The 26,907-nt window shown below is 39.2% G+C and overlaps 2 protein-coding genes across 2 annotated transcripts; both read left to right on the top strand.

The window, feature by feature from the left end:
* Positions 1 to 2,477: 2,477 nt before the first annotated feature.
* cul3b (cullin 3b) lies at positions 2,478 to 17,954 on the top strand. The gene is made up of 16 exons (XM_040131415.1): positions 2,478 to 2,787; positions 5,388 to 5,585; positions 8,446 to 8,559; positions 9,570 to 9,730; positions 10,117 to 10,231; positions 10,601 to 10,829; positions 11,296 to 11,441; positions 12,127 to 12,303; positions 12,743 to 12,913; positions 13,416 to 13,523; positions 14,162 to 14,286; positions 14,666 to 14,762; positions 15,288 to 15,422; positions 15,628 to 15,814; positions 16,174 to 16,319; positions 16,755 to 17,954. Exons 1-16 carry the CDS (start codon positions 2,725 to 2,727, stop codon positions 16,884 to 16,886), a joined length of 2,304 nt encoding a protein of 767 aa, XP_039987349.1. The 5' UTR covers positions 2,478 to 2,724; the 3' UTR covers positions 16,887 to 17,954.
* A 1,941-nt stretch (positions 17,955 to 19,895) lies between these two features.
* On the top strand, positions 19,896 to 26,049 carry LOC120792121 (protein FAM124B). Its single transcript, XM_040131176.1, has 7 exons — positions 19,896 to 20,049; positions 20,430 to 20,461; positions 22,230 to 22,439; positions 22,829 to 23,224; positions 23,694 to 23,890; positions 24,366 to 24,528; positions 25,409 to 26,049. The coding sequence occupies exons 1-7, from the start codon at positions 19,979 to 19,981 to the stop codon at positions 26,017 to 26,019; spliced, it is 1,680 nt and encodes a 559-aa protein (XP_039987110.1). The 5' UTR covers positions 19,896 to 19,978; the 3' UTR covers positions 26,020 to 26,049.
* The last annotated feature ends 858 nt before the right edge of the window (positions 26,050 to 26,907 follow it).

Raw genomic sequence — 26,907 nt, 5'->3', positions numbered from 1 at the left:
TCATTTTATTTTATTATAGTTATAATAAAGAGACAAAACGACCACAAAGAGATGAAAGACACACAATGTAGTCATTTTGTGTCTCTTTCAGTCTGAGGGTCCTGTATAGCAGGTGTGGGAAGGATTTTTACCTGTCTGTGTGCAGGGGCCCATTTTCTCATAATCTGTCTATGGTGGGATTACTAATTTTACTAGTAAAGCAGGTGAAGAATCTGAGCAACTCTTGTACTTCTTCCACCACTGAAATATATCTACCAACATAGCACATAACAGGTTCGGTAAGAATTGGCGATTAAATAATTGCTCTAATATCAAAAGTCTCTGCTTAAATGTCCATCTAAATTATTCTTAGGTCAGTGGTGGAATGTAACTAAGTACATGTACTCAACTACTATCCTTACAGTCCCGGTTGAAATTACAGGAACCCCAGAATTTTTGTATAATCAGAATATTTAATAAAATGTCCAAAGTTACTGAACAAAATGCTTTCATATAGTGAAATTTAAAAATACAGACATAAAATGTAGACTTGACAGAATAATTGGCACCCTTGTGATGAATTTAAAATAGTTCCTCAAACAAAATAAAAAACAAATAAAACTGGCCTGTGCTTTATTTTCAGTGTTCACATGACCTGAATTAACCAATGTATGATGGTTTTACTGCATAAAAAAGGGGTTAATTGTTTCAAGTTTTTTTTTTCACAATGGCAAAGACAAGAGAGCTGCCTGAAAGCCTCAGAAATGCTATTATCAAAAAACATAACAATTTCAAAGGCTACAAAGCAACCCCCGGAGACCTTGCAATTCCTGTTTCAACAGTTCGTAATGTTATCAAGAAAGTTCACAATCATAAAACTGTTAAGACGCTTCCAAAACGTGGTGCTAAGAAGAAACTCAATGAGAGAAGTCTGCGAAGGGTGATGCAGATTGTGGTAAAACCACCAGGCAAAACATCTAAAGAGCATCAGGCTGACCTGGAGCAATCTGAAGTGGTGGTTTCAGCCTTTAACAAACGCTGCACACTAAACCAATTTGGGATCCATAGGCGAAGGCCAAGGAGCACACCGCTATTGAAAGAAAGGCTCAAAAAGACAAGACTAATGTTTGCAAAAACTTTCATAGATAAGCCACAGTCTTTCTGGGATAATGTTTGATGACCAGATGAAATCAAAGTAGAGCGCTTTGGGAATGCAGAGCACCAGTTTGTTTCTAGGCGACGAAATGAAGCTAATAAGGAAGAGAACATCCTACCTGCAGTAAAACATGGTGGAGGTTATATCAAGCTGTGGGGCTGCTTTGCTGCCTCTGGCACTAGAGGCATTGAATGCATCAAAGGACTGATGAAATCCGAAGATTACCAAGGCATTTTAGCGTGAAATGTGTTACCCAGCATGAGAAAACTTTGTTTAAGGCAAAGGTCTTGGGTCTTTCAGCAGGACAACAACCCAAAGCACACATCCAGCAGCAGAAAAGAATGGTTGAAACGGAAAAGACGGACTGTTTTAAACTGGTCAGCATTGAGTCCTGATGTAAATCCCATTGAAAACCTTTGGAGAGAGCTGAAATCTGCCATTGCAAAAGGGACTCCTGCAAACTTAAAAGAGCTTGAACGCATAGCAATGGATGAGTTGCAGAAACTACCAGCAGACAGGTGCAAGAAGCTTCTAGATGGCTGCAAGAAATATTAAGAGGTTGTAACCAAGTAGGGTGAAGGATGCCAATAATTGGGTCTGGGGTACATTTTTAGTTTGTATTATTTCACTATTATGCAAGTTTTCTTTTTTTATTTTCTTTTGCCAGTAACCATGGACATATTATTAAAATATGTTGATTAATTAAAAAAAAAAGGTTAATTTGCATTCATTTCTGAAGATATTCTAAATTCTGTACTTTCAGGGGTGTCAGTAATTTCAACCAGGATTGTAAATACAATTTGAAATCCTGAAAGGATTTGCTGATTGACAGGAAATGAATGGCCACTATTTTTATAATGGTTTAAGCAAAAAAAGCCAACTTTTCATGATTCCTGTTTCATAATTGTGAGGATTTACCCCTTTCCCTTGTAAGTACTTTAATCACTTTAAAGTATTTTTAATGATTTTGTGGTTTGGACCCTAGGTTGGACCAAACAAACGTTGTGAAAGTGCAACCAGCTGCAACAGTAAAATACTGCTAAGACATTAATGCACCTTTAATAATAATTTAATAGTATAATATATAATAATAGATGAGTCACTACTCTGTTGAGTACTTTTACTTTTGATTCTTTAAGTATAATATATAGTATATCTTTAAGTATTTTCCTGATTATGGCTACGTACTTTTACTTAGGTATGATTTTCAATACATGACTTGTACTTGTAATGTAGTATTGCTACAGTGTAGTATTCTTATTTTTACTTAAGTAAAGGCTCTCAATACTTCATCCACCAGTTTAAGGTACAGGTGCAAGGAGAGTTAAGAAATTGTTCGCAATTATTGATTTCTCGCGTGAGTTGGAGTGCGTGAGCTCTGCGCAATGAGAACTGCAGGTAGTCCGCCATTGCTGAATGAAGAAGTATCGGGTTTGGCGTTTGGCTGTCAACAATAAACTTGCGGTGCCGGGACGCGGAGCTACGAGGTTGAGTGAAAGCTCGTCGGCTGCTCCATAAACCAGTAGTCACCCCCGTCCCTCCCTGGAGAACACTTTCATGTGAATACAGAGCCCACAGACGAGGCAACCATGTCCAATCTCAGCAAAGGCGGCACCAAGAAGGACACCAAAATGAGGATACGGGCCTTTCCTGTAAGTGCACACCGCAGTCGGTGCTCTGCCTGCGCGACGGGCGGTGACTCGACCACCGTGGTCTGGGCTGCTAGCTAAATGCTAACAGGCTAAACAGCTGAGCAGCAGATATGACTTGTCTATCCGTAAACAAAGTGCAGCCGTCAAAGGTCCTGTCGCTCTCACTCTTATTTGGTCGGTTGGGTGGCTGCTCTGTTAACCTCAGTGATAAGTTGTATTAATAACTTTCATTGTCTTTAACGTTTGAATATCTCAAAACTCCCGAAACCTTAGTTTGCAGATTGGATCTGTCGACATAGCCGACGCTAGCGTTAGCCCTGGATATTGACACTTGTTGTTTTGACTGCTTTTTGCTTTCTTTATCACATGCATCATATGTCGTTGTGTCTGAACTCTAAATCTAACTGACTTATGTGCACTAAGATGCTTGCTAGATTTCCAAATGCATGCAAGAGCAAGCAGCAGAGTTACCACAGCTGTAAATGGATGCTAACAAAAAAAAAAAAACAAGTCAGCTAACCTAGTTCTGGGTTTGCATTAATGACTCTGCCGGTGGTAATTCAGAGTCTTGGTTTGTTTGTTATTTCAGTGGTAAAATTGAGGTGTAGGATTCCTATTCTCGTCTACCCTGCACTCGCTTTGTCTGCAAGTCATTGAAAGACCTCATTTATGTACTGACCTCATTCTGCATAAACTGAAATTTCAGCCTGTCTGTGAATCACTGAGTGAGACCGTACATTATCCAGATCCTCTTTGAGTAACTGACTAATTTCAAATTGTGTGCTGGAGACAGTGGCCACATAGTTAGCTTGTGTTAATGCAGAGAGGACCTTTTACTTATGTGAGCCTGTTGAATATGGCCAGTCCTGACAGAGACTTGCTGTCAGAGCAGCATCTTGACATGCATGTGTTTGGGCTTGTTTGCTAAGAAGGAGCACACACTGTTCCTCATCATTAGTGGTGGCACATATTAAGTTTTCTGATTTGGCTAACTTGTCTTTTGCTATTGGGAAGCCCATAATCATGCTGAGGAGAACTGCTTAAATTTAAAGCTTTTGAGATTTGTAATTATAATAATGCACCAAAGCTCAGTACTGTGCAGAACTACATGTTTTTCACTCTGTCTGTGTGGCTGGTAACTTAAAAATCCTTTCTCCTGCATTTCTTATTCGTCAGCAAAAGCTTGACGAATCAAACACATTTTCCAACCACACACATTTAGAAATGTGTGGGATTGGCAGATACAACAATACAGAACCCCAATTGAGTAATCTCACAATTATACACATGTATTGTTGTTCCTTAAATATTTAATACTAATTGACTGGCCTATGTAATGACAGGCCTTACTCGTAGTGTATGGATTTTGGCATGTATCGCTTTCATCTTACATGTTCCTCATAAAGCTAATGCTTTTAGTTAGAGCAACTGGGGGGTTGTTCCAACAAAGATTCCTCTGAAGGGGGGTTCCTTGTCTTCCTCAGGCATACTTCAGCAGGGCATTGTAAAAATTGAACATCTGACCTTTATCCTTTTTGTGATAGACTGCCTAATCACTATCCCAATAAGTTATTGGGTTAATTGGGTTTTAAGTAAGATGTCAAAGGTAAACTGAGAGCGAGTAAATAGAAAGACATCATCCATCCTAATCAAAATGAATCAACCTTATCACAGAAACCATGGCGACATACCAGGCATATCAGACTATCTAAGGATTTTTAAAGAAATTGAAAAGTGTCTCTTAACCCACTACACAGTGTTTTAATTTTTTTTAACAACCCTCAGTGTTGTGTAATAACTCAATTGTGAACTTTCTGTCATCAGAACAGAGTTTGTGTTAAATACAACTCGTCTCCTGTTTGTGGATTCAAATGAGCTGGCATGGTAACAGCTTTTCTTGGAGGTATTAACATAGCTGTCATGTTAGGACCTTTTTGAATTACGGCAGCTTTTTTTGCCCTGATTGGTTCTTCCAGGCCTTTATTTCAGGTTTAGTAAGATTTCTGTATTATTTTCTATAATCAGCAGACCCTTACATCAACCATGGCTCAAATATCAACCCACCATCTATACATTCAGGCATATGTTTGGTGGAAGTTCTTAAGGGAATTAAAGACAACAGGGGAGGAAGTATCACTTTAAAATATCAGACTGGTGCAAAAGGTCCCCTTTCCAGTTTTTGTATGTTCTTGTATAGTAAATTCACAGATGTGTGAAAGGAAGGCAAAAGTGTGGGAGCTTGTTAGAAGTAGGAAAAATGTTGCCGTCATCTTAGGTATAATACAGTGTCCTGTTTGTGACTCATTCAAGTAAATAATTAAAGTGTGAAAGACTGTGAATTGACAATTATGGTATGTTATAGACCTTTACAAAGCTTGCGGTTATTAATGGGGACTAATCAGTTAGACCATTTATTCTCCCATCCTGTGGCCCACATTTCCAGTGCAGAAAGAATCCAAGGGAAAAACTACACAGAAGTGGGATTTTTTTCTGCATCGGTAGGCTTTATTTAGGAAAAAAACCCGTGTTTTTAATTGTTGCTTCAAATAATCATAGGTGATTGTCATTTTATTCACACCATTACTGGCTACCTTTTGCAGATGACGATGGATGAGAAGTACGTCAACAATATCTGGGACCTTCTGAAGAATGCCATCCAGGAGATACAGAGGAAGAATAACAGTGGCCTGAGTTTTGAGGAACTATACAGGAATGCCTACACGATGGTGCTCCACAAACATGGAGAGAAGCTGTACACAGGCCTGCGGGAGGTCGTCACTGAACACCTTATCAACAAAGTAAGACTAACAGAGATTACAGGCTAACACAAGTGCAGAATTTTAAGTATATTTTGGCAGGACCAGTTAGGATTACACACCCTGTAGTAAACACATTAGTAATTCCTTAACCATACAAACCCTTAGTAATTTGAAATGCCATGCAGTGCCTCACATAAAATAAGGCTAATTTGCATGAAAATATCAATGTATTTTTAACAAGCAAATGTGCTTTTTTTCAGTGTCAGAAGAAATTAAAACACCCAGAATGGTGCACCACTTAAATGTGGTTAATTTGCCAGACACTCAAAGTCAAGCGATGACAGATTGAATTAAAACATGATTTATGCTTCTGTTTTTGTGTTTTGTGTGTTATTTAAAGTGTATATGACCTCTCTGTCACTCCAGTGTGTAATAGGTAATTACTGTTACATACTTACTTAATATTTAAGATCATGTTGATAAAATCTAGGTCTATATTTAGAAACATTGAAATAACAGTGACAGTGACTGACCTTTGGATAGTGTTAATGCCCCTCTCTAATTATCACAATGATTTTAATCATTGATCATTCAAAAGTTAATCAGACCTGTTGGCTGAATTTTGAATCTGAATCTAAGCTAACAGCTAGAAAGACTCTTTTCAGTAGCCTTCTTGGTTCTTTCATGTTAAGATAAAGATATTGAGATTCATATTATTATTTGGCCTGTGTGTCATCCTTGCAAAACAAAGGAAATATCAGAAATCATGAGCTGTTTTGATTCATGAGCAGCCTTGTGAGGGTGAGGGAGTTTTAAATGAAATTAGAAAGCTGGGGAGTACAAATTCAGAGGTTGTTACTCAAGTCTTGTCTAGTGGGAGGTTTGTAAAACTCTTTAAGGATCACTCAGACCTCCTTTTGACAGATTCCTAATTTCTGTAACTTGCCTGGTTTTGTAGGTGGGGATCTTGAGTGGTAATTTTACTCTGGTTTTTCAGCTTTACAAGGTTACTCTTTCATAAAACAGCTTTTGCCTTGGGTGTTACCGGAGTGCATCCGTATGTTTTTGAATGACACCTTTACAGAGCACAGTTTTCTAAAATTGGACATTTAGTTGATTTATTTACTTAAAGAAATCATTTTTAAGTGAAAAGGTGGACATCCCAAATGTTAGTGAATTGGACTATTCTAAGCAGTATGTTTAAAAAAAAAATGCACAAGGGACAGCAATCCTGATCCTGTAACAATTAGATTAGTTTGTTTTAAATTCCAACTACTAAGTTAAAGAAGCCATCAGTGAATGCTTTTCCTAACCTGTTTGGCCATGTGATATCTATAGTGTGCAGTTTACAGTGTACAGATAAAGAATGAGCGATATTTCAGCAGGCTGCTGTTGTATACCAGCCAGATGGTTTTCCAGCTTGATTAAATGCACATTTTCATCTTGGCAGGCTTAGTAAATTAGCAGTGAGGGACTGTCAACAAGGAAAAGATCAAAGAAAAAAGATCTGACATCGGAGTGTGTTTTTATTATCTAATGATGATCCGAAATCCCTTTTGAAGAAAGAGAGTAGTAATGACTTGCATGCAGCCTAAATATCTACACACAGATCTCAGACACTTGAACCAGACTTAAGTTTTGAAAACAACCCAAAGATGACACTTTTCTTTTGCATCTTTAGATCTTGCTGTACCGTACGGTCAGGTTATTCCTATGCAGCATTCACTCTACTTCTAAGTTTTTTTATGTTTGGCCTAATGATTTCTGCCATTAAGAATTACTTGCAGAAGGATTTGGAGACGTGAAATTTCTTAGAACACTGACACCATTTGAGTTTACACTCTAAGCTCAGTTTGCTGCCCACTACTAGCCAGGCGGCCAGGACAGCAGGTGAATTCTGAAGCCAACATAAAAGAGGCAACAGATACATTTCCTCTAATTTCATCTAGACAAGGCCTGAAGAAGAGCTTAAAATCCTGCTTGGCTCCATGCATGTGACTTCAACCACAGCAAAACTTTTTGCAAAAATCGTTTTGTTTGTTTTTTCTCTACAAAAGCTTCTGGTCTTACTTCTTCTAATGTTCCCTGTGTGACTACAAAAACATGGCAACAACCATGTACACGGTCTTCTGGCTCTGTATATCTAGTCAAAAACCAATGGAGGGAATCACACTCACATTTCAATGATTAATTATAGTAATGCACCACATCCTTATAACATCATACTATGATTATAATGATTTTCATTAATTGTTTCATATATGAATTTTACTCGTAATATATGTATTGTTTAACTTGATGGAGCAGCAGCTTTATAAAGAGTCAGAATGGATTTACTAGTTGTAAGATGTAATAGTTACCTCATAATTACTTTTATAAGTAAGCAATGAGTGTGCACAATGAGTCTCGATTTAAAGGTGTGTTTGTGTGGGTTTGTGTGTTCGTGTTCCATCTTGCACATAAACATTTGATCTGGATGTATAAAACGAAGAAGTTAGTGAGTCTGTGAGGGTTGATCTCATGTAACATTAGGAGCAATTGATAATTAATCTCTGTTTGGAGGAGAGAAAAAGAAAGGTCGGTGTGCCCTTAAGAATCTTACTCTACAGAGACGTTGGTTTACAGTGCTGAGTCACACTGCAGTGTGACTATTATCAAGCTGTTGCGTGCCTGACTAGTAAAGAAAAGGTATCAAAGAAACAGCGAAGTAGGGTCACAGTATAAAACTGCATGAGTTAGAAATTTCAAATGTAAGTGTCAGTGTGATTCAGGAGCATTTCTTTCTCTTTATAAGTTTTCAAGTTTTTTGTTCAGAGTCAGGCATTTTTTTGTCACTAATGCTGCAGAACGCACTCTAATATGTCCCCTTCATTTGTGCATATGTCTGTCTCGCGTAAAGGTACGAGAAGATGTCTTGAACTCCCTAAACAATAACTTCCTCCAAACCCTAAATCAGGCCTGGAATGACCATCAGACAGCGATGGTGATGATCAGAGACATCCTGATGTATATGGTGAGTAGCTGATGTTTCCCAATATTCTCACACAACACATTTACACAGCTTACTGAAAGTATTCTTCATCAAACTGAATAATAGCACTCATCAGTAGTATCAGGACTACCAACAGAATTATAGAGATGAATACTGGTCAGTATTTTTAGAAAAATATGCAGCGCTTCAGATATTTCTTATTCATATCTTATGTCGAAGAGGAATTACATTATCTGTTCAGTTATTTGACTAAAACTGACTAAAATATGAGTTTCTTTCGTCACAGTGGTGCCATTGGTATCAAGAAAAACATGTCGGGTATGTCTAAAATAGTTAAAATCATTTATTGGCTGGGCTACATCATTTAAAACAACGCTTACATGTCCAGTACTGGTTTTTACTCCTAACTACTGTGATTACCACAGTAAAGTAACACTTTTGTCAAGAGGCAAATGCTTCTAGTGACTGCTGATGTGTTCATGCATGATTTAAAAGAAATATAAATGTTACCACTAAGGTAGCTAAGCTACATGAGGGCAGCTTGCACTCCTCTGGTGCCCATAGTGTGGACATACACTGGTGATCCATGGTTATATTTGCATAATATTACCACAGACACAGATACTGTATTTATTTGAAATTAACCTGAAATTGTTGCTGTTGTTGATCAATCATCACTGAGGAATTGAAAAAAACAGGTCCTCTTTGGAAATGCCAATCTGCAAAAACAGTTTATCTTAGCAATATTTCAGTTATGTTAATACATAAATAAGATACATGAAAGCAGAAGGCGTGGTCAGGAAGTACCACTGAAATCAAACTAACCACTGTACCCCTATCATCATGCAGTACACAAGGAACTGATGAGATTAGATTTAACATAGTGTAACAACAGTCAAGTTTAAAGCCACTTTAAGTGATGACACAAAAACACATTTAAACAAGTAAAAGACACGGACAATGCAATGAGGAAAAAAAATGCTTATGTCTGATCATAATGCTCTCTTTTTTTGTGTGTGTTTGTCCTACAGGACAGGGTGTACGTACAGCAGAACAATGTAGAGAATGTCTACAACCTGGGTCTTATCATCTTTAGGGATCAGGTGGTTCGCTATGGCTGCATCAGAGACCACCTCCGACAGACCCTGCTGGACATGATCGCACGCGAGAGGAAGGGGGAGGTGGTGGACAGGTGGCCAAAAATTCAATCACATGACTGCCTAATGAATTAATTACATGTTGATGTTGATGTTGATGTTGATGTTGAGAGTCTCATTTTGGAAAAACTGGAAGAAAATGAAATTCACATACTTGAGAGTCAAATAATTAAGGAAAAATTATAAATCATCATGTGTCACCATAGGTGGACAGGGTGCATGCACCAGAAAGTTTCTTTGTTTTTTGGGCTTTAAATGAACAAATACTCAAAATTTAGTTGGCAGCCATAGTATCTGTGACACGAGCATCCACAAATGTTTTTTATTGATTCTTTTTTATTTAACATTGCAGCTTTTTTTAATTGTCTTTTGCATTACTGATTGTGCCTCCAACATTTGGTCTGTTTCTCCTCTCCTCCAGGGGGGCCATTAGAAATGCCTGCCAAATGTTAATGATCCTCGGCCTTGAAGGGAGATCTGTTTATGAAGAAGACTTTGAGGCACCGTTCTTAGAAATGTCTGCAGAATTTTTCCAGGTTTGTGAGAGAACATTTCCCTGACTGTTCATTGTTTATTGTTTATTTGGATCTCTGTTAGTTGTTACCTTGGCTACATATTCCCTTTCTGGGACCCATATAAATAAAATACAGTGTCACTATAGAGGATTTTCAAAACACCTTTGACAAAGGATTATCGAATTTACAGTTCATATCCTATGTTAACATACAGGCTAAATAACTAAAATTTTAACAGCTGCATGAAAAGTTGTTGCTGAAGTGAAACAGAAAGATTTCTATTTACAATTTATTTCTATTAAAACTATGGTTCTCAATTACCACAAAAAATGTAAGGTGTTTGAGAAATGTTTCTGTCCCATCCAACTCATAATCGTTTGTTTTACTTAGATGGAGAGCCAAAAGTTCCTTGCAGAAAACAGTGCCAGTGTGTACATAAAGAAGGTGGAAGCCAGGATTAATGAGGAGATTGAGCGGGTGATGCACTGCCTGGATAAGTCCACAGAGGAGCCTATTGTCAAGGTGGTGGAAAGGGAACTCATCTCTAAACACATGAAAACCATTGTAGAGATGGAGAACTCAGGCTTAGTCCACATGCTCAAGAACGGCAAAACAGACGGTAAGCGCTCCGTCATATGCTACGTACATTTCATGTCTTCCGCATTTGCGGTTTGTCATTTATCATTGAAAATGAAATCCAACAAGTTGCTATTTGTTGCAATTTGCGAAAAAGTATATACTTCACTCCACAAAACAGAAATAGAAATCCCCAACACTCTTTTAATAAATCTTGTAACTGTCACTTGCAGAAGATTTATGTTTAACTGGATCAGTAATTCAGTCACAATGTGTTCCCCTTGCTCAAGTCACAAACAATGACATTTGAGAAATGTAAGTATGATTCGATTGTCTGCCTTCAGAAGATATTGTCACATTGTTCAGCTGAGAAGTACTCAATTACCTCAGTTCAGTCTGTGCAAATAAACCTCCTTTCCAGCAGATCCTCAGTTGATCAGTCATTTTCAGTTGGTAGAAATAGATATCTGATTTATGTGTGTGTATGTGTACTGCATATCTATCTACAGACTTGGCGTGCATGTACAAGCTGTTTAGCAGGGTTCCCAATGGGCTGAAAACCATGTGTGAGTGTATGAGCTCGTATCTGCGGGAGCAAGGCAAGGCTCTCGTGTCAGAGGAGGGAGAGGGAAAGAACCCCGTTGACTACATCCAGGTAAGATGCCCAGTTATCAGGAGACATTTCAGTGCAGTTATATTATTGCTTATTCTTGTGAACCAGCAGGAACATGTGAAATTTCCAGTTAATTTGCTTCAACAAAATGGGAGAGAGGTCAGAGGGTAGACATGCTCTGTTGAAGCACACTTGTAATCACATATATATTTTTGGGTGAATGAGAGAGAAAGAGATACTAGTCCTAACATCTAGCCTCGTTAGAGATCATGGAGTAATTTCCACTGGCTCAGCAGGCTTCAGCACACCATTGCGTGCCAAGCCTTGACCATAATGTACTTCCAAAACCTCCCAGCAGAGGACAACTGCCCCAATTGTCTGCGTTTGTTGCCGCAAACCATGATTGTCTGTGCCCTCAACCGCACTTTGTTGTCACCCTTTGCTGAATAACGTGAGGTTATTCAGGCGACTAGAGAGAAGGCACTGCATTTGAAAGTCTTGTTATGTTCATCCTACAGTACTTTTGAAACTCCACTGTAAAATTGTTTCTGTGGTTTGGAGTTTCTCTCCTACGTTCCTGCTCTCACTCTCATCTAACAGACAGCAGCCCCCGTGTTTTCTGATGGGATCGGCTCTCGTCTGCTGTACCTACTGTTGGAGCTTTAATTGCTGTGTTAAGCCATTGTTCATCCCTCTTTATCCCTGTCTCACCGCTTCCTTCCTGCAGGGTCTGCTTGACTTGAAGTCGCGTTTCGACCGTTTCCTCCAGGAGTCCTTCAACAATGACCGGCTCTTCAAACAAACTATTGCTGGCGACTTTGAGTACTTCCTTAACCTCAACTCTCGCTCACCTGAGTACCTCTCACTCTTCATTGATGACAAATTGAAGAAAGGTGTAAAAGGGGTGAGCGTTCTAATGGATCTATACTCTTTTTTTCGGACACACGCCACAGATGTTACTGGCCTTCTTATTCAGGATTTGATGCCACACTGCAACATAGAACTGTTTCAATTTTATGCCAAACCACATAGCACCTAAACAAGAAATGCCAGTCTTACATGTCAAGAGATGAGAAATTCTATCTCAGATTGATAAAGGTGTATGTTAGTATCATAAATTGGTAATCTAACCTGATTTTATTGCTGTGGTTTAATATAGCGTATATAGGAAATATTCTAATCATTTTTCATGTGTAATCCAATTAAGTAGCTTGTGTTGTGTATCAAAGGTGCTAGAGAGAGCAGATTATTGAATCTGTTTATGACTGTCTTCGTGCTGTATTTTCTGTTTATATATTGGGTGTAATCTGGCCTTGTGTCATGGTTTTGTTTGTTTAATCCAGTTGACAGAGCAGGAGGTGGAGTCTATACTGGACAAGGCCATGGTGCTTTTCCGCTTCATGCAGGAGAAGGACGTGTTTGAGAGGTACTACAAGCAGCACCTGGCCCGCAGGCTGCTCACCAACAAGAGCGTCTCTGATGACTCAGAGAAAAACATGATCTCGAAACTCAAGGTGAGCCGCAGTGCGATATAATCAAGTTATGTTCTTTGGAGTAAAATAATGAGACCTCAGTCAAGATTTTTTATTGAGTGAAAAACCTTCAGCTTCTAGATGAGGAGAACTAGTTATCTAGCTCAAGTGATTTTATGCAGTTTCTTTTTTTCCCCGTGCTCATCCAATCCAAAAAATTTTCTTTACATTTTTCACGTCACTGAAATTTTCCACATTTCAGGTGATACTAAAATTTCTAAAATTTTATTATCACACACCATGTGTGATCTTGTTAATGGGCTTCCAAATCCCTATAGTAAGGATTTAAAGTTTATTCAATGTATAGGTACATGACAAAGGAAGTTTAGATAGAGGAAACATACAGTAAGCAGGCTGTATCCACTTGCCACTGTTACAAATTGGCAATCAACAAATTTGTTGACCACCGTATGATATGTTGATTTACAGTGAAGAGCATTGTCATTAGCTAAATGTGATCCTTCTTCTGATCTTTATTGCTCAGACCGAGTGCGGCTGTCAGTTCACCTCTAAACTGGAGGGCATGTTCCGGGATATGAGCATCTCCAACACCACCATGGATGAGTTTAGACAACATCTACAGACAACTGGGGTGAACAGACACTACACGCCACAGTTCATTCTGTCAAAACAAAGAGCCCCATTGCTATCTGTAATCATTACATGGCTGCTCAAATGACTGAGCATTGCTGCATTGCTCAGTTACATTAAAACAATTATGCACCTAATTATCCATATCCTGGGAATACATGATGCTAATTTCCGGTTGTGCTGTGCTGTCACATGGTTTTTTGTCACTAGAATGCTACTGTATCTGGTTGTCATTATAATTTGCTGAAGTGCAATTCATGTTTAGCGCATAATTAGTTGGTGAACTTGAAGTGTGAATGCCAGTAATCATTTATGCATGTTTTTGCACAGTCTATAGCTAAAAAGCCATTTTAAAAGGCATATTTTTATAATTTATCTAAATTATTATTTCGTGAAATTACCAGATTTTGAATTTGTCTGGAACAACACACTGATCTGTTTTAGATTAAAAGCACATGCACCTAGTTTGTGTCAGTAGTCTGTAGTTATTTTCTGTCTAAGTTCTACATTTTTTATTTGTTTCTAAACTTCTAATTGCCCCAATAAAAATCAGAGTACAACAGCAGTAAGCTACAGGGTGTAATTACATCAGCATAGACCGATACCTGATTGTGTGTCTTGTGTTTTTTTTAACTTCAGGTGTCACTTGGAGGGGTTGATCTCACCGTGAGAGTCCTGACCACAGGATACTGGCCAACACAATCGGCAACACCCAAATGCAATATCCCCCCTTCACCGCGACATGCATTTGAAGTCTTTAGGAGGTTGGTCAGCTAATACACGTCATGCACAGAATTAGACTTTTATTGCTTATAGTTGTGCATGGTTTTATAACGGCACTTTGGTTTCAGTCCAGATATTTCTGAAATGTTTCTCTGCATGATCAAAAAGGAAGAGTCTTACTAAGCCACATGATGTTTTGTTAAAAGTGGATGGTGAACAGAGTAACAGCCCTTTTCAGTTCTTGAACATAAAAGCTTGTGTCTATCCCAAGAACTATAATTATCATAAGTTTTTGCCATGCAGTATTGTCAAGGTCTTCTACTAGTGCCTGTTTCAGAAATTACTACCACTTAAATTGGATTAATTGCGGCACATTGACTTCTTAGAGGTTAACCTTGAATGACTCCACCCTGCTTGTAGGTTTTATCTTGGTAAGCACAGCGGCAGACAACTCACACTGCAGCACCATATGGGCTCTGCAGATCTAAATGCCACCTTCTACGGTCCCATCAAAAAGGTATGTGCCACCTGTAAAGAAGAATATAATAATACATTTCAGAGCTTTAATCTCTAGTGAATATACAGTAGTAAACAACAAGGTGAACATGTTTTTCATTCTTGGTCAATATTTCACTTTTAGTTTTGAAAGTTTAAACACTAACTTTCTCTAAGCAGTGTTGTTTAAAATAATTAAATAATACTTTACTTTTAAATGTACTGCTGGAAACACTTTGTAACACTGACGTAAGCACAAAGAATAATAACACATCTAAATGTGACAGATAATTGTAAAAACAACTCGAGAATGCCAGCCTGAGAAGTAATCAGCACCAATAGACTTTCATGTGTTTTATGTATCATGTATTTTTTTTTTCTCAAGTAATGATAACTTTCTCCTGTGGAAAAAAAATTACATTATTTAAACAGCAATGAAATCTAGTGTTTTTGAGGACTTTCATCAAAAGAAAACATAATTTCTTGAGGAAAAGGATTCTGAACCATGTTTTCAAGCTTATGGCCTTTCGTGCCCACATGTCAACAGGAGGATGGGTCAGAGGTTGGAGTGGGAGGAGCTCAGGTGACAGGCTCCAACACCAGGAAGCACATCCTGCAGGTCTCCACCTTCCAGATGACCATCCTCATGCTTTTCAACAACAGAGACAAGTCCACCTTTGAGGTACAGAATTTAATGCCTCAAAATGCTAAACAATATTCTCCTTGTATCATAAAAACAGTATTCTGTGCCAAAAAACACAAACAGCCTGTTTATTGATATTGGATGATTTCACCTGGATAAAGCACTGGTCATACAAGTTTCTGTGTGTGTTACATCATGCTTATTGTATTCTCATAGACCTGAACTTGATCTCTCCACCCTGTAGGAGATCCAGCAGGAGACGGACATCCCAGAGAGGGAGCTGGTGCGAGCGCTGCAGTCGCTGGCCTGTGGGAAACCCACTCAGAGAGTCCTCACCAAGGAGCCCAAGTCCAAGGAGATTGAGAATGGCCATGTGTTTACAGTCAATGACCAGTTTACCTCCAAACTGCACCGTGTCAAGATCCAGACAGGTAGACTAAATCAAGTTCACAGGAAGTTTTCTGATTAGAAACAAAATAACATGATATTATCTTGCTCTACTGATGCAATTGTTATATACTGTATGTTAAACTCTGTCTGATGTGCATAGCAGAGACTTTTACTCAGCTAGATGAAAATTGCAGCACTGAATTGCAGTGCAGAGACATTAGGTGTGTCAATACTGTACTGTCAAATGTACTGCAGTAAATTTAACAAAACGTTTGAAACTCTTAACATTTACTTCATCATAGATTATTCAGACACTTGCTTGGCAAAAAGAAAGTATATTATTTTAATCTAATTCCTCCTTGTCTTTTGCATTTGCTTTCCTCTCTTGTGCACCACCCAGTGGCAGCTAAACAGGGGGAGTCAGACCCAGAGAGGAAGGAGACACGACAGAAAGTGGATGATGACAGGAAGCATGAGATCGAAGCTGCCATTGTTCGCATCATGAAGTCTAGAAAGAAGATGCAGCACAATGTCCTGGTAGCAGAGGTCAGTCAGCTGAAGTGGATGCTGTGCCATAGTGTTTTACATTTGGTTCCACATTTTTCAGTGAACGCTGTCACAGAGAACAGAGCACATTATCTTCTTCTCAGTGAGTCCCCTAGTGGTGAATGATGTGACGTACAAGAAGTGAGCCCTTGTGGTTCTCGGCAAAGGAACAAAGGGGCAAGGCTGAAGATGAAATGAAAAGGAGTCTCGCGTAACAAACTTCCCCAAATTAAACCAATAAAAATTCCCAACACACTTCTTTCCTCTGTACGCAACCTGTCCACAGTATTGTACAGTGTAGTGCTGTAAATGATCAGACAATGAAAGCAAAAGATATAAACCAAGGTGATGATAATGGTGATTAAAATGAGAGTTACGATGCTTGGATAAAAAGACATTTTAATATACCGATTACTGTGTTTTTTGTCTCCGCAGGTCACACAGCAGTTGCGAGCGCGATTCCTCCCTAGTCCCGTAGTCATCAAGAAGCGTATTGAAGGACTCATTGAGAGGGAATATTTGGCAAGAACACCGGAGGACCGCAAAGTGTACACTTATGTAGCATAAAACAAGTGAATTCAGTGAAAGCTAACATCGAGTTGAGAGAAACTGAGAGCCTTGTTTTTTTTCTGGACTGCTATGCGTTTAAATGAACTTGGAAGTGCTTTCATCTTTGATTCTGGGAAACACTGGGAAGCTTAACTTTTCTTCCAGAAGTTGTGTAAAAAAAAAAAAAAATCATGCAAAAGATGGGGAAGTTTTCTAGCAATATTAGATTTCTTCTGCTGAGAGAGATGAAAGGAGGGGATCTAGTTTTGTATAAAATCATGTTTCTTGTGGCCTTTGGAGAGAATTGGGTGAGCCTGTTTGCCAGTTAACCATGTGCTGTCGAGAACGAGCGTCAACATGTTAAAGCAAACATGCGGCTACATGCAGACCAAGAGAACATTTGAATTCACTCCCCTGTTTTAAATGTTGATGTCAGTGTGTTATGTTTGTGTTTTGTGGCACAATGATGGCTGTACAGGTTGACAGACACTCTTGGCCTATTCCTCCCAGAGGATTTTAAATTTAAAGAAGAGGACAAAGTGGTAACTGGCACAGACCTGGTTTACAACAGCAGTAAAATACATTTTGAGTACTTGAGAACACATGAAGAGTGCTTAAATTATGTTGCAAATATGTCTGTTTCTTTGAGGTTGTTTTCATGTCTGATCTGAATTAAGTGCACCTCACTTAGCTGAAATATTTAATGCCATTTTCAATATTTTGGCCAGGTCTGTACTAGTGGTTGGAGAGATCAAGAGCTGTAGCTTCACAGCATGCTTTTATCTAATGGATCAATCAGGGGACACACATAAAAGCTCCATAAATGCTGGTTGGTCTCTCATGACACATTTTTCACTTCAGGCCTGCTGTATGATCGGCCAAAAAAATGATCTCCTCTCTTGGAATGGAGGTTCCTTGTGGTGTGGGTTTCAAAGAGGATTTTGGTTCCTTTTTTTTTTTTTCTTTTCTTTTTTTTTTTTTTTCATTCTCGACTGCATTTTGAACGGGTGGAACCAGTCTAGCACCATGTTCTAATGTGTACAAATTGTAAAATAATTATTGTACTCACTGCGAAGGTGGATTGTACAGGGCCTTGTTTTCATCATATTAAATGTAGAATAAAAAAAGATGAAGGGATTGGGTTTTCTTTTTTTACATCTTTCATGAGAAGGCTTTGGCAAATGTCAGAAATACTTGCCTCTCTAACCATAATTAAAGCTCAATGTAAATGGCAAGCCACAGTCAAAATCCCCATGTTCACAAGAGGAACTTTTCAAGCCTCTGAAGTACAGCGTTTACTACATAATTTTGTGATTTATGTTTAACATTTTTCTTTGCATCTTAATCTCCATAAGAAAATATACACAGTTCAAATGTTTTGTTTAAAATGTTTTGGAGAGTTATAGATTCATCTGTATGGTCATTTTGGGGGCTGTGATTGTGGTGCTGTTGAGTCATATTGTTTTATACGAAGAGGCGTTTCTAATATTTACCCTCTGGTATAAAATGAGTAGACTGAATTTCAGAAACAGCACATGCACCACAAGCTACAGCCTTTCTAAAACCGTTTCAAGAAAAACTCAACATTATAACCTTTGTTATTATGGAGCCCCAAAGTGTTGAATATTAAACACATAAATATAAAAAAGAACAAATGCAGTCAAAATATGTCACATAACCATGAATTTGTGAATTATTCCAAGACATTTTTGTTGAGAAACATCTTGTCCTGTTTTTTTCACAAAAGCAGAGTTTATTGCAGGTCTTTTATCTCATCCCAGTAATTTCTATTTCAAAAATGTAATAGTCTGTGTGCTCATTCAGAGCTGTCCAGTTTGTCTTGATTGGCCAAGACTTTTGCATCAAGTTGCATAATTAAATAGAAGGGTAACTGGGGAAAACAGTGTTGTAAAAAAAAAATCAATCCTTTTTTTCTTAAATATTTTAAATTAAAAATACTAAATAATGCCAGTGTCACTGGCAGAAGAAGCAGGATGAAATAACATTTCATCATAATAACAAGCCGACCTTTAAACATTCATTAGAATATTTCACAATGTCATGGTTAAATGGCATATTATATCTGTATTTATTGTGTGTTTTTGTAATCGTATATTTGTCTAATATTGAACACTTTTAGTCTCTATGTCTGAAGGCAGGGTGTATGCAGTCTCATATTCACACTGCATTCACATGCATGACAATGCTTTTTGTTACCGGCGCAAAACTTGCATTGTTTTTGTCTCTCTTTTGTTACTTGGTACAAACAGACACATTTTTAGTTATTTTCTTTTAGTAGGACGTGTTTTTGTATTACTATCATTATTTTGATCATTATTAACCTGTTATTTTGAATTTCTAGGACCATATCAAATTCTGGATTTTGTTGTTCTTGGAAATGTCTCTTCTCTCCCTCCCAGGTGTGACTATTTTCCTGCCGATCGCATCGTGTGTCCGCTAAGGGGGAACTCACAGTTGACATATATGCTCTGAACAAGGTTTCATGCCAACGATGAACCTTCTTGGATCTTGGTCTTGTCAAAACGGAGTTTTTAATGCTCTTAACAAGGTCTTAACAAACATGTCTTTAATTTTCAGGGTTTAGAGTCTCCCCTCCATACGTCCCCTGCACTTTTAAATCTGCCCACCCCGTCTGGACTGTCTCCTTTGTCCTCTCATATTGTTAGACGCATGCCATCTGCTTCATGTTATTATAGGCGGCTTTAGATTTAAAGTAGCACCGCTTCAGCTGGTCCCTTTCGCCCGGAATTTAGTCCCGGTAACTTCTTAAACATAACGCGACATGTATGTATTCTAAACTTGAATAAGGGCGCCCCCAGTTTTGTTCCTGTAAGTTTTTTTTTTTTTTTTTTTCCTCCATAATCATACAGAGTCTATAATTTAACATAACGGTGTACGGTTGCCTGGTGACGTCAGCGTCCCAACACGGAGCCCCCCTTTTTTTTTTTTTTTTTTTTTTTTAAAGCAGCAGGCTGTGGAAAAGAAATCCATCAGGATGCTTTTCACTCTCAGACCGGACTGCTGCTGCAAACACGGCTCAGACTTTCTGTCCGGAGCCCTCGGCCGAATGTGAAAGTGTGTACCGGGCGATGTTTCGAGGAGCAGTGGTGGTAAAAACAGCCGAGGATGAAAACGTGGACTCCGGAGCTGAGACTGCCGAGTGAGTCAACAACCGTTAGCTCCGGGCTAATGTTAGCTTCGCTGTTTAACCGCAGCCACAATGGAAATTGATTTAGTGCAGGACTGAGAGAGGGCTGACATTTCAAACCAGCAACTTAACTTTAGTTTTAACTTCTTACCACCTAACAAAAGCTTCTGTTTGTTGCTGCACTTTTTATGAAATTTTCTCATAAACTAGCTTTTTAAGCGTAATTTAGCTAACAACATATAATGTGTTGTCATGGTGACCAAAGCAAAGGGGCAAGTTTCCAAGCCAGCCACCACAAGATGGAGACAGATTTTTGTCTCTCCTCAAATCAAAACTCAAAAGCGTCTGCGACTTAATCACTTAATGTGTGTCTCATTTGGTGTCTTATTCAGATCCGACTGCAGCAGGATGTCATCATCTGGCAGTAAGTATAAATTAACTCATGCAGAAGTTAAGCGAGCTCCTCAGTAATTCGGATTTATACTTTCATAAAGTTGGGGAACTCACAAAAGACAGATTGGAAAAAAAAAGAATGGTCAAAACTGATGCCGCAGAAGCCAAGATATCATTTCTTCTAGTCCTCAGGAGAAGTCAAGCTCAAAAAACCCCAAATCCAACACTTCTCATTATTCAGTTTAATAGTTATTTAGACCATTCCTGCCCTTTAAATGCCCACGTCTTTCATTATAGGGTCCATCCCAATACCCTCACTTTGTGAGTAGTCAGGTGCCTACTTTTTTGACGTATTTCCAGTAACTGCCACAGTGTCCAAGTCCCCTTCAAGACCATTATGCTTGTGGTCTTAATGCACACTTGGATGTTAAGTTTATCAGCGATCACTGGGACACACTAGGCTAATAAGGACATCCTGTCGCTCCTGCGAATACATGGCACAAGCAAGGTCAAATCATTTGTTGGAACAAGTAAGTATCAACAATACAGTATTAAAGTTACAATCGGATGACAGGGAAAAAAAATTAACATTCAGGAGCTGAGATGAATAATACAATTAATAAAGACATCAAATCAAGTTATCTAGTAGCACTGACTGTATATAAAAAATATATTATTTTGAATGGTTACTATCTGAAAAATTTTTAAAGATGGGTATATATATTTCTCCAAATCGTTTGATATGATGTTTTATTTTTATCTCGACAGGTTCAGATATCGATATTATTCAGTCCCATTATTCAGCATCTCAGTCAGACGCCTGTTTGGACATGAAGGATAATGAGTAGTGAATCCAACATGCCATAATCTTCAACTTTCTCATGTCTGTTAAATTATTATTTGTTCTAAAGTCAGCCTATAAGTGTACTAGGATCAACAACTGGACTGGTATGGTGCAGTAGACCAAAGTGAATTGTGGGATAGACATAGCTCTGAATACCACGTCGAAGCAGTATTAGAAGTGCGGGTCAAGTATAGGTTAAGTTCAGTGTGTGTTGGCATTTTCCCAACATAGGACGCATTCATCTACTCCCTGTCAGCTCGTAAATGCTGTAAAGATAGTCTTTTTACATTAAAAAACTGATGTCTCCTAGCCCAAGCTGCAGTAACCCTGAACACAGGATTTATTTTCTGAAGGTACGGTCACATTAGCCTTCTGTTCAACAAAGTTAACCTACATTTCCCAAAAAAGCATGTAATATCACACCTCCAATGTGGGTAATTAATAGATATTAGACAGAGAAATCACTTTAAATGGTCTAGGAGAGTAAGACAACGGTTTGAAGTCTAATAATGGTGAAGAAAGAGGTGATGAACCATGCTAGAATAATGAATTCTCCATACCTAAACACAGTACATCAGTATTTGTTTTGGCCTCTCAGTAAAAATTGAACAAAGGTTGAACTCTGAACTGCAACTCCACCAGAACCAGCTGGATATAACACTAAAACACAAAACACATTTTTGAATTTGTCCATTGTAATATGACCGTACCCTTTCAAGGAAGCCAAAGTAGACATTATAAACCGTTTTCACAGTCCGAGTCATAATCCCCATAACAAAGAAACTGAATTTGATGTGTCAAATTGGTAAAGTTCCCCTATAGCTAACTAGACATTTGTTATGCCTTCTGCTAAAATATCTGTGTTGCCTGGCTTTAGCATTTGCATGTTTGCACCTGTCTGAAATATCTTTGTAACTTCCGTGCAATGTGTGCATGTGTGTGTGTCTTACACCAGCTGAGCTCATGACCAGGCGGGTCAGGCCGCAGCGGCACCAGCAGCTCCTGCTATTGAACTTGCATCTGCTGGCCAACCCTGGAGACTCTCTGCTGCTGCAGCACACCCTGGATCGCTTGCTGCGCTGGCTCTGCCCAAGCCTCCGCATCTTCCATGTGTCGGAGAGGGCCTCCCCGTTCAGAAGTTACACTCGCCTCTGTCCTGTGGCAGGTAGGGGTCCTTGCTGTGTGGTCTTGCATTTCATATAGGTACATCTTATTATACCCTCAGATCTCAGGTATTTCATTGGCAGGTATTCAGAGCCCTGTTAGGCCTGTATGTTTAACCTCATTGCACAGCCTGTCGGTGTGTTTTTCTCCGTAAAGAGGAATTATAATAATTTCCATATGTGAGAACAAGACATTTTTACAGAAATTTACACCATTTAAACTTTCCATTCCTTTCAAAGACCCTCTTAAATGTTGTACGCTTAACTGAATACTACATCTATTCTGTGTATGGTGTCAACATGCCATCCCACAATGAGCTTCCCCTGCCAGAATTGCATCTGTTTTTATTTAAGGTTGATTGAGAACAAACCTTTGCCAAAAATGTTTCAGGCTACCCTTCTCTGGCTATCACTTTCTTCCTCCATGAGGCCTATGGAGAGGAACGAATCCTCAAAGTGCTGGACTTCTTTCAAAGGCCTCCTTGGCAGTACCATCACACCGAGAGCTGCGGCAACCGAACCGGAGGGATCCAAATTACCTCCAGTAACTCTTCCACGAACGCCCTGCTGCGGCCTTACCTCCTGCCCAGCAGAGACTTCTACAGTTTGGGTGCAGGGATGCCTGTGTGGGGTGTTCGACCAGTGCATTGTGGAGGAGAAATACTACGCGTGACATTGTACAGTGGATACGACAACTACGAGGACACCGTGCGGCTGTATGAGACGGTGCTGCAGCGACAGGCAGAGGAGCAGAAGACAGGTTTCTGCTGGTTCACCCTCCACACAGGTAACACTTCATGTTTGTTGCTTTTTTGCTTATATTCTTATAGCAATGAAGAACATAACATTTTCATCTCAAAATGTCCAGCGTTGATTTAGCTTCTTTTTATTGTAACAGTTAAAGAAACAGGCCTTGAAGTGACACAAAATCATTTATTTGCAATGTCCATCTACTTGTTTACTTTACAGAATAATTATCTAACTATATTAATAATTAACAAGAAGTTATCTGTCATATTTTAAAACATTAGTTGTACTTTATGTTAGAACTTCTCAAAACAACATGAAACAGAATGAAATCCAATTATGTCAGACTACTGTCTTTTTTATGTCTAAGTATTAAATAAATATAAATATTTTTATATCTAAATATAAAAATTGTGACATTTAAAATGTGTGTCTACACATATTCCCTCCTTTTTTGTTCTGCTCTGCTCTATTTTTGCCTGTTGCTCTCACCCACCCGCCACCCATAGAGCCAGGGTTGTGCCTTCAGCTGGCTTTAAAGCAGTTGTCACCAGGGGTTCGGGTGGAGCCATGCAGCTCTGCGGTGCTGCAGTTTAGTGTCGAAGAAATTGGCCAGCTGGTCCCGCTGCTGCCTAACCCCTGCACACCCATCAGCACAACACGCTGGCAGACAGAAGACCTAGATGGCAACAAGGTTCTCTTCCAGGTAAGTGCAGCTCAATACAAACGTCATCTTAACCTGTCACCAAAAAGTGAAAAGGTTTCAATAAAAATTGTCCAATGTGACATAATGTACAAAATGACAAAATGCCTATAATTGTGGACATAATTGTTCAGTTCTTGCCTTTTAATTTACATCCAGTCTAGTGAGTGAGAAAATGTGTTTTTTAAGTCTTCCTCACTCTATGTTTAACATTGTGAGATTTGTGTGAATGGAAGAAAAGATTCTCCTTGATTTGTACCAAGCTAGATCATGAGGTTTGTCAGTGGCTGCATCAGTCAAAAATAGCCCTAAATTAACCGTAAACACACAGCTCTGTGGTGTGCACACAATAAACTCAAAGCTGTCAGAAAGCCATATGTTAGATGCGTGTATGTTAATTCTGTTACTTAGCATACTTAAATCTCTCTAGTCCGGGTGTTAATCATAATCCCTCCTCTCCTGTCGTCCTGTGCTTCAGGTGAAAACCCCAGCTCAACCTCAGCGACCTCTGACCTGTGCTTTCCCCCTGACCTGCCCCAGCGTGTCCCCTCGTGGAATGCAGCTCAGAAGCTCAGGACAGGGCCACAGCCTGTCGCCCTGCAGCCTCACTACTCCCCTGTCCTGGCAAACACATAGGGAAGGCAAGTGCAGAAGGAAACACTGTGTTCGCAGGGTTAAGATGCTATACTCAGCTGTAGCTACAGGGTGTTAAATCTGCTGCGTATGTCAATGGGTACTTTCCAGTAATAGATTCATTGTCAGAAGCCTGAGGCATCAGCCAGCTGGAGAGGATACTATCACTGGTAGTGAGACAGGTCTTTAAATTACTATAACATAGAGCTGTCTCTCAAAGGCCACTGAGTAAAATAGTGACTTGACTCAACTCATGACTGTATTCTTTCTTAAGTTTTCCACAGCTTACAGACAGTCAGTATATTAAGTGATCATCTGTATGTGGGAGGCTGTTGTACTTAAGACTGAATCATAAAAGGCCAACATGAATCAGAGACATAGAAAGTTTGCTAGCTAAGTGTGAAGTCCTAATATTTGAAATAAATAAAGTCTAAAGTCAGAAAAGTCTAGGCTGAGTAGTTAAACTAGCCATTTCACTACATTGCCATGCAGTTTGTTGAAGAGGATAAGTTTTCTGTGGCAAGGTTTTTCCTGCTGAAGACCCATCTCATCCACCAAGCAGTTTAGGAGGTGTGGAGTCATTTTGTAAATGTAAGAACGGCATTCTTATGAATTTAATTTTTATACAAATGTATGTTCAAGGAGGTCCAAGATGATACATTTTAAAATATTTCAATTATTTTTTATTGAAACATATCAAACAAATAACAATTCATTAGTTTTAGACCTCAAGGTTGAGAAACCCTTTTTCTACAGTCACCTTGATTTGACACTACTCAAAGAGACCACACTGAATAGTTATGTTAAATTAAATGTATGTTACATTAGGAGGACACTTTAACTGTCCACTTTTATGACACTCTTTGCTGTGTCTTGGGTTGTTTCTAGGTCACAAACCACGCAGTGACCCTCTCCTGGAGAAGCTTCATGGAGGAGGAGGTGGAGCAGAGAGCCTGGGATCAGGAAGCTGCTGTAGCACCCCTCCAGGCAGTTCCTGTTACTCATCCCAGCGCAGCAGTCCCGCCCCACCCTCAACCTCTAATCACCCTGACTCTCCCCTGCATCCCTCCATCACTCGTTCGCTCTCCCATCTCCTTCTGGAAGAGAAGGAGGAGGAGCCGGAGACCAACGTGGACACAGGAGTCCTTGTCTCACCTCGCTCTGACACAGCAGTCAAAACAATTACTCGCTCTTCTTCCATAGACCTTTTGATGACTTTCCGCTCTGAGAGACCTGCAGCCGTTGGGGCTTCAGCTGTTGAGGGTCTGGCCAAGGAGTTGAGTGAGTGTCTACCACAGAAACACACAAACCCTCGGGTCCCCTCCAGGACGTGGGGCTCAACTGGTTATACAGATGGAGCCAGGGAGGGCTGTGCCAGCAGGATTGTGGCAGTAGGACAGAGCCCCTCTAGAGGGCCTGTGGTAGAGAATAGGACTACTGCTGAACTGCTAACAGCATGCACGAACAACGAGGAGCCAATGGATGAGTTCTTCATTTAAATTCCTGCCCCTGTGCCACTTGCTTTGGTAATAATCACAATGCAGTGACACAAGATGAGCAACCCTTTAAAGAGGATCTGAAGTTAAACAGGAAGACATGAGGTCTGATAAAAGAGCAGTGCTCTGGAACATAAAGGAAAGCAAAGTTCGTCTGCAGGAGACACTTTTCACTCAAAAGTGTCTTTGTGTATGAATTCTTAAAATGGTTTGACTTGTCCCATAAATTTCCACACTCTACAGTAACAGAGTAAGCACCAGGTGATTCATTTTTAAGACGATGCAGGTAATAACATTGCTGAATGTCCAAATTATGATTATAATATTTCGATCAAACAAATGATTTGTGCAGCTATTGTGCTAACTTGTAGCCCTGTGAATAGCACACATAAAGGTGACGTTTTTTATGTATGTATTACTGTCAGGGTACTAATGCCAGTCTAGGTTGCTGTTGCATTACTCAGTTAGGAAAGCTAATATCTTATTTTTAGATTGCCTTTGAAATAGGTGAAAATGATGTCAGCGTAAAGGAGCTTTGATGTCGCTGTTGATCGTGATTAGAAGTCTAATTTAATCTGACTACTCTGCACAGTTCAGCACTGTCAGTCTGTGTTACAGATCTGAAATCCGGTTTTACATAGTAAAAGTATAGCCTAGTGGCTTTTGATTACGTTTGTGCAAATGCACTTCAAATGATCCTTGTTCTAGTATTTGTGTGTTGAAATGTAGAAGTGCTGGATTAGACCTGACCAAATGACTGTACTGAAGACAATTGAGTTTTCTCAGATAATTATTTTTTTTCCTCCAGATAGACTAGTATTAACAGGATTTTCTGAATAACTACTCAAAGAGAACATGTGGATATATTTTTTAATATTAACCATTATTAGG

The sequence above is a fragment of the Xiphias gladius genome, chromosome 7, assembly GCF_016859285.1.
Source record: "Xiphias gladius isolate SHS-SW01 ecotype Sanya breed wild chromosome 7, ASM1685928v1, whole genome shotgun sequence".
Taxonomy (NCBI): Eukaryota; Metazoa; Chordata; class Actinopteri; order Istiophoriformes; family Xiphiidae; genus Xiphias; species Xiphias gladius.
The sequence above is the reverse complement of the archived record's forward strand: the minus strand, read 5'-3'. Positions and strand labels throughout refer to the sequence as shown.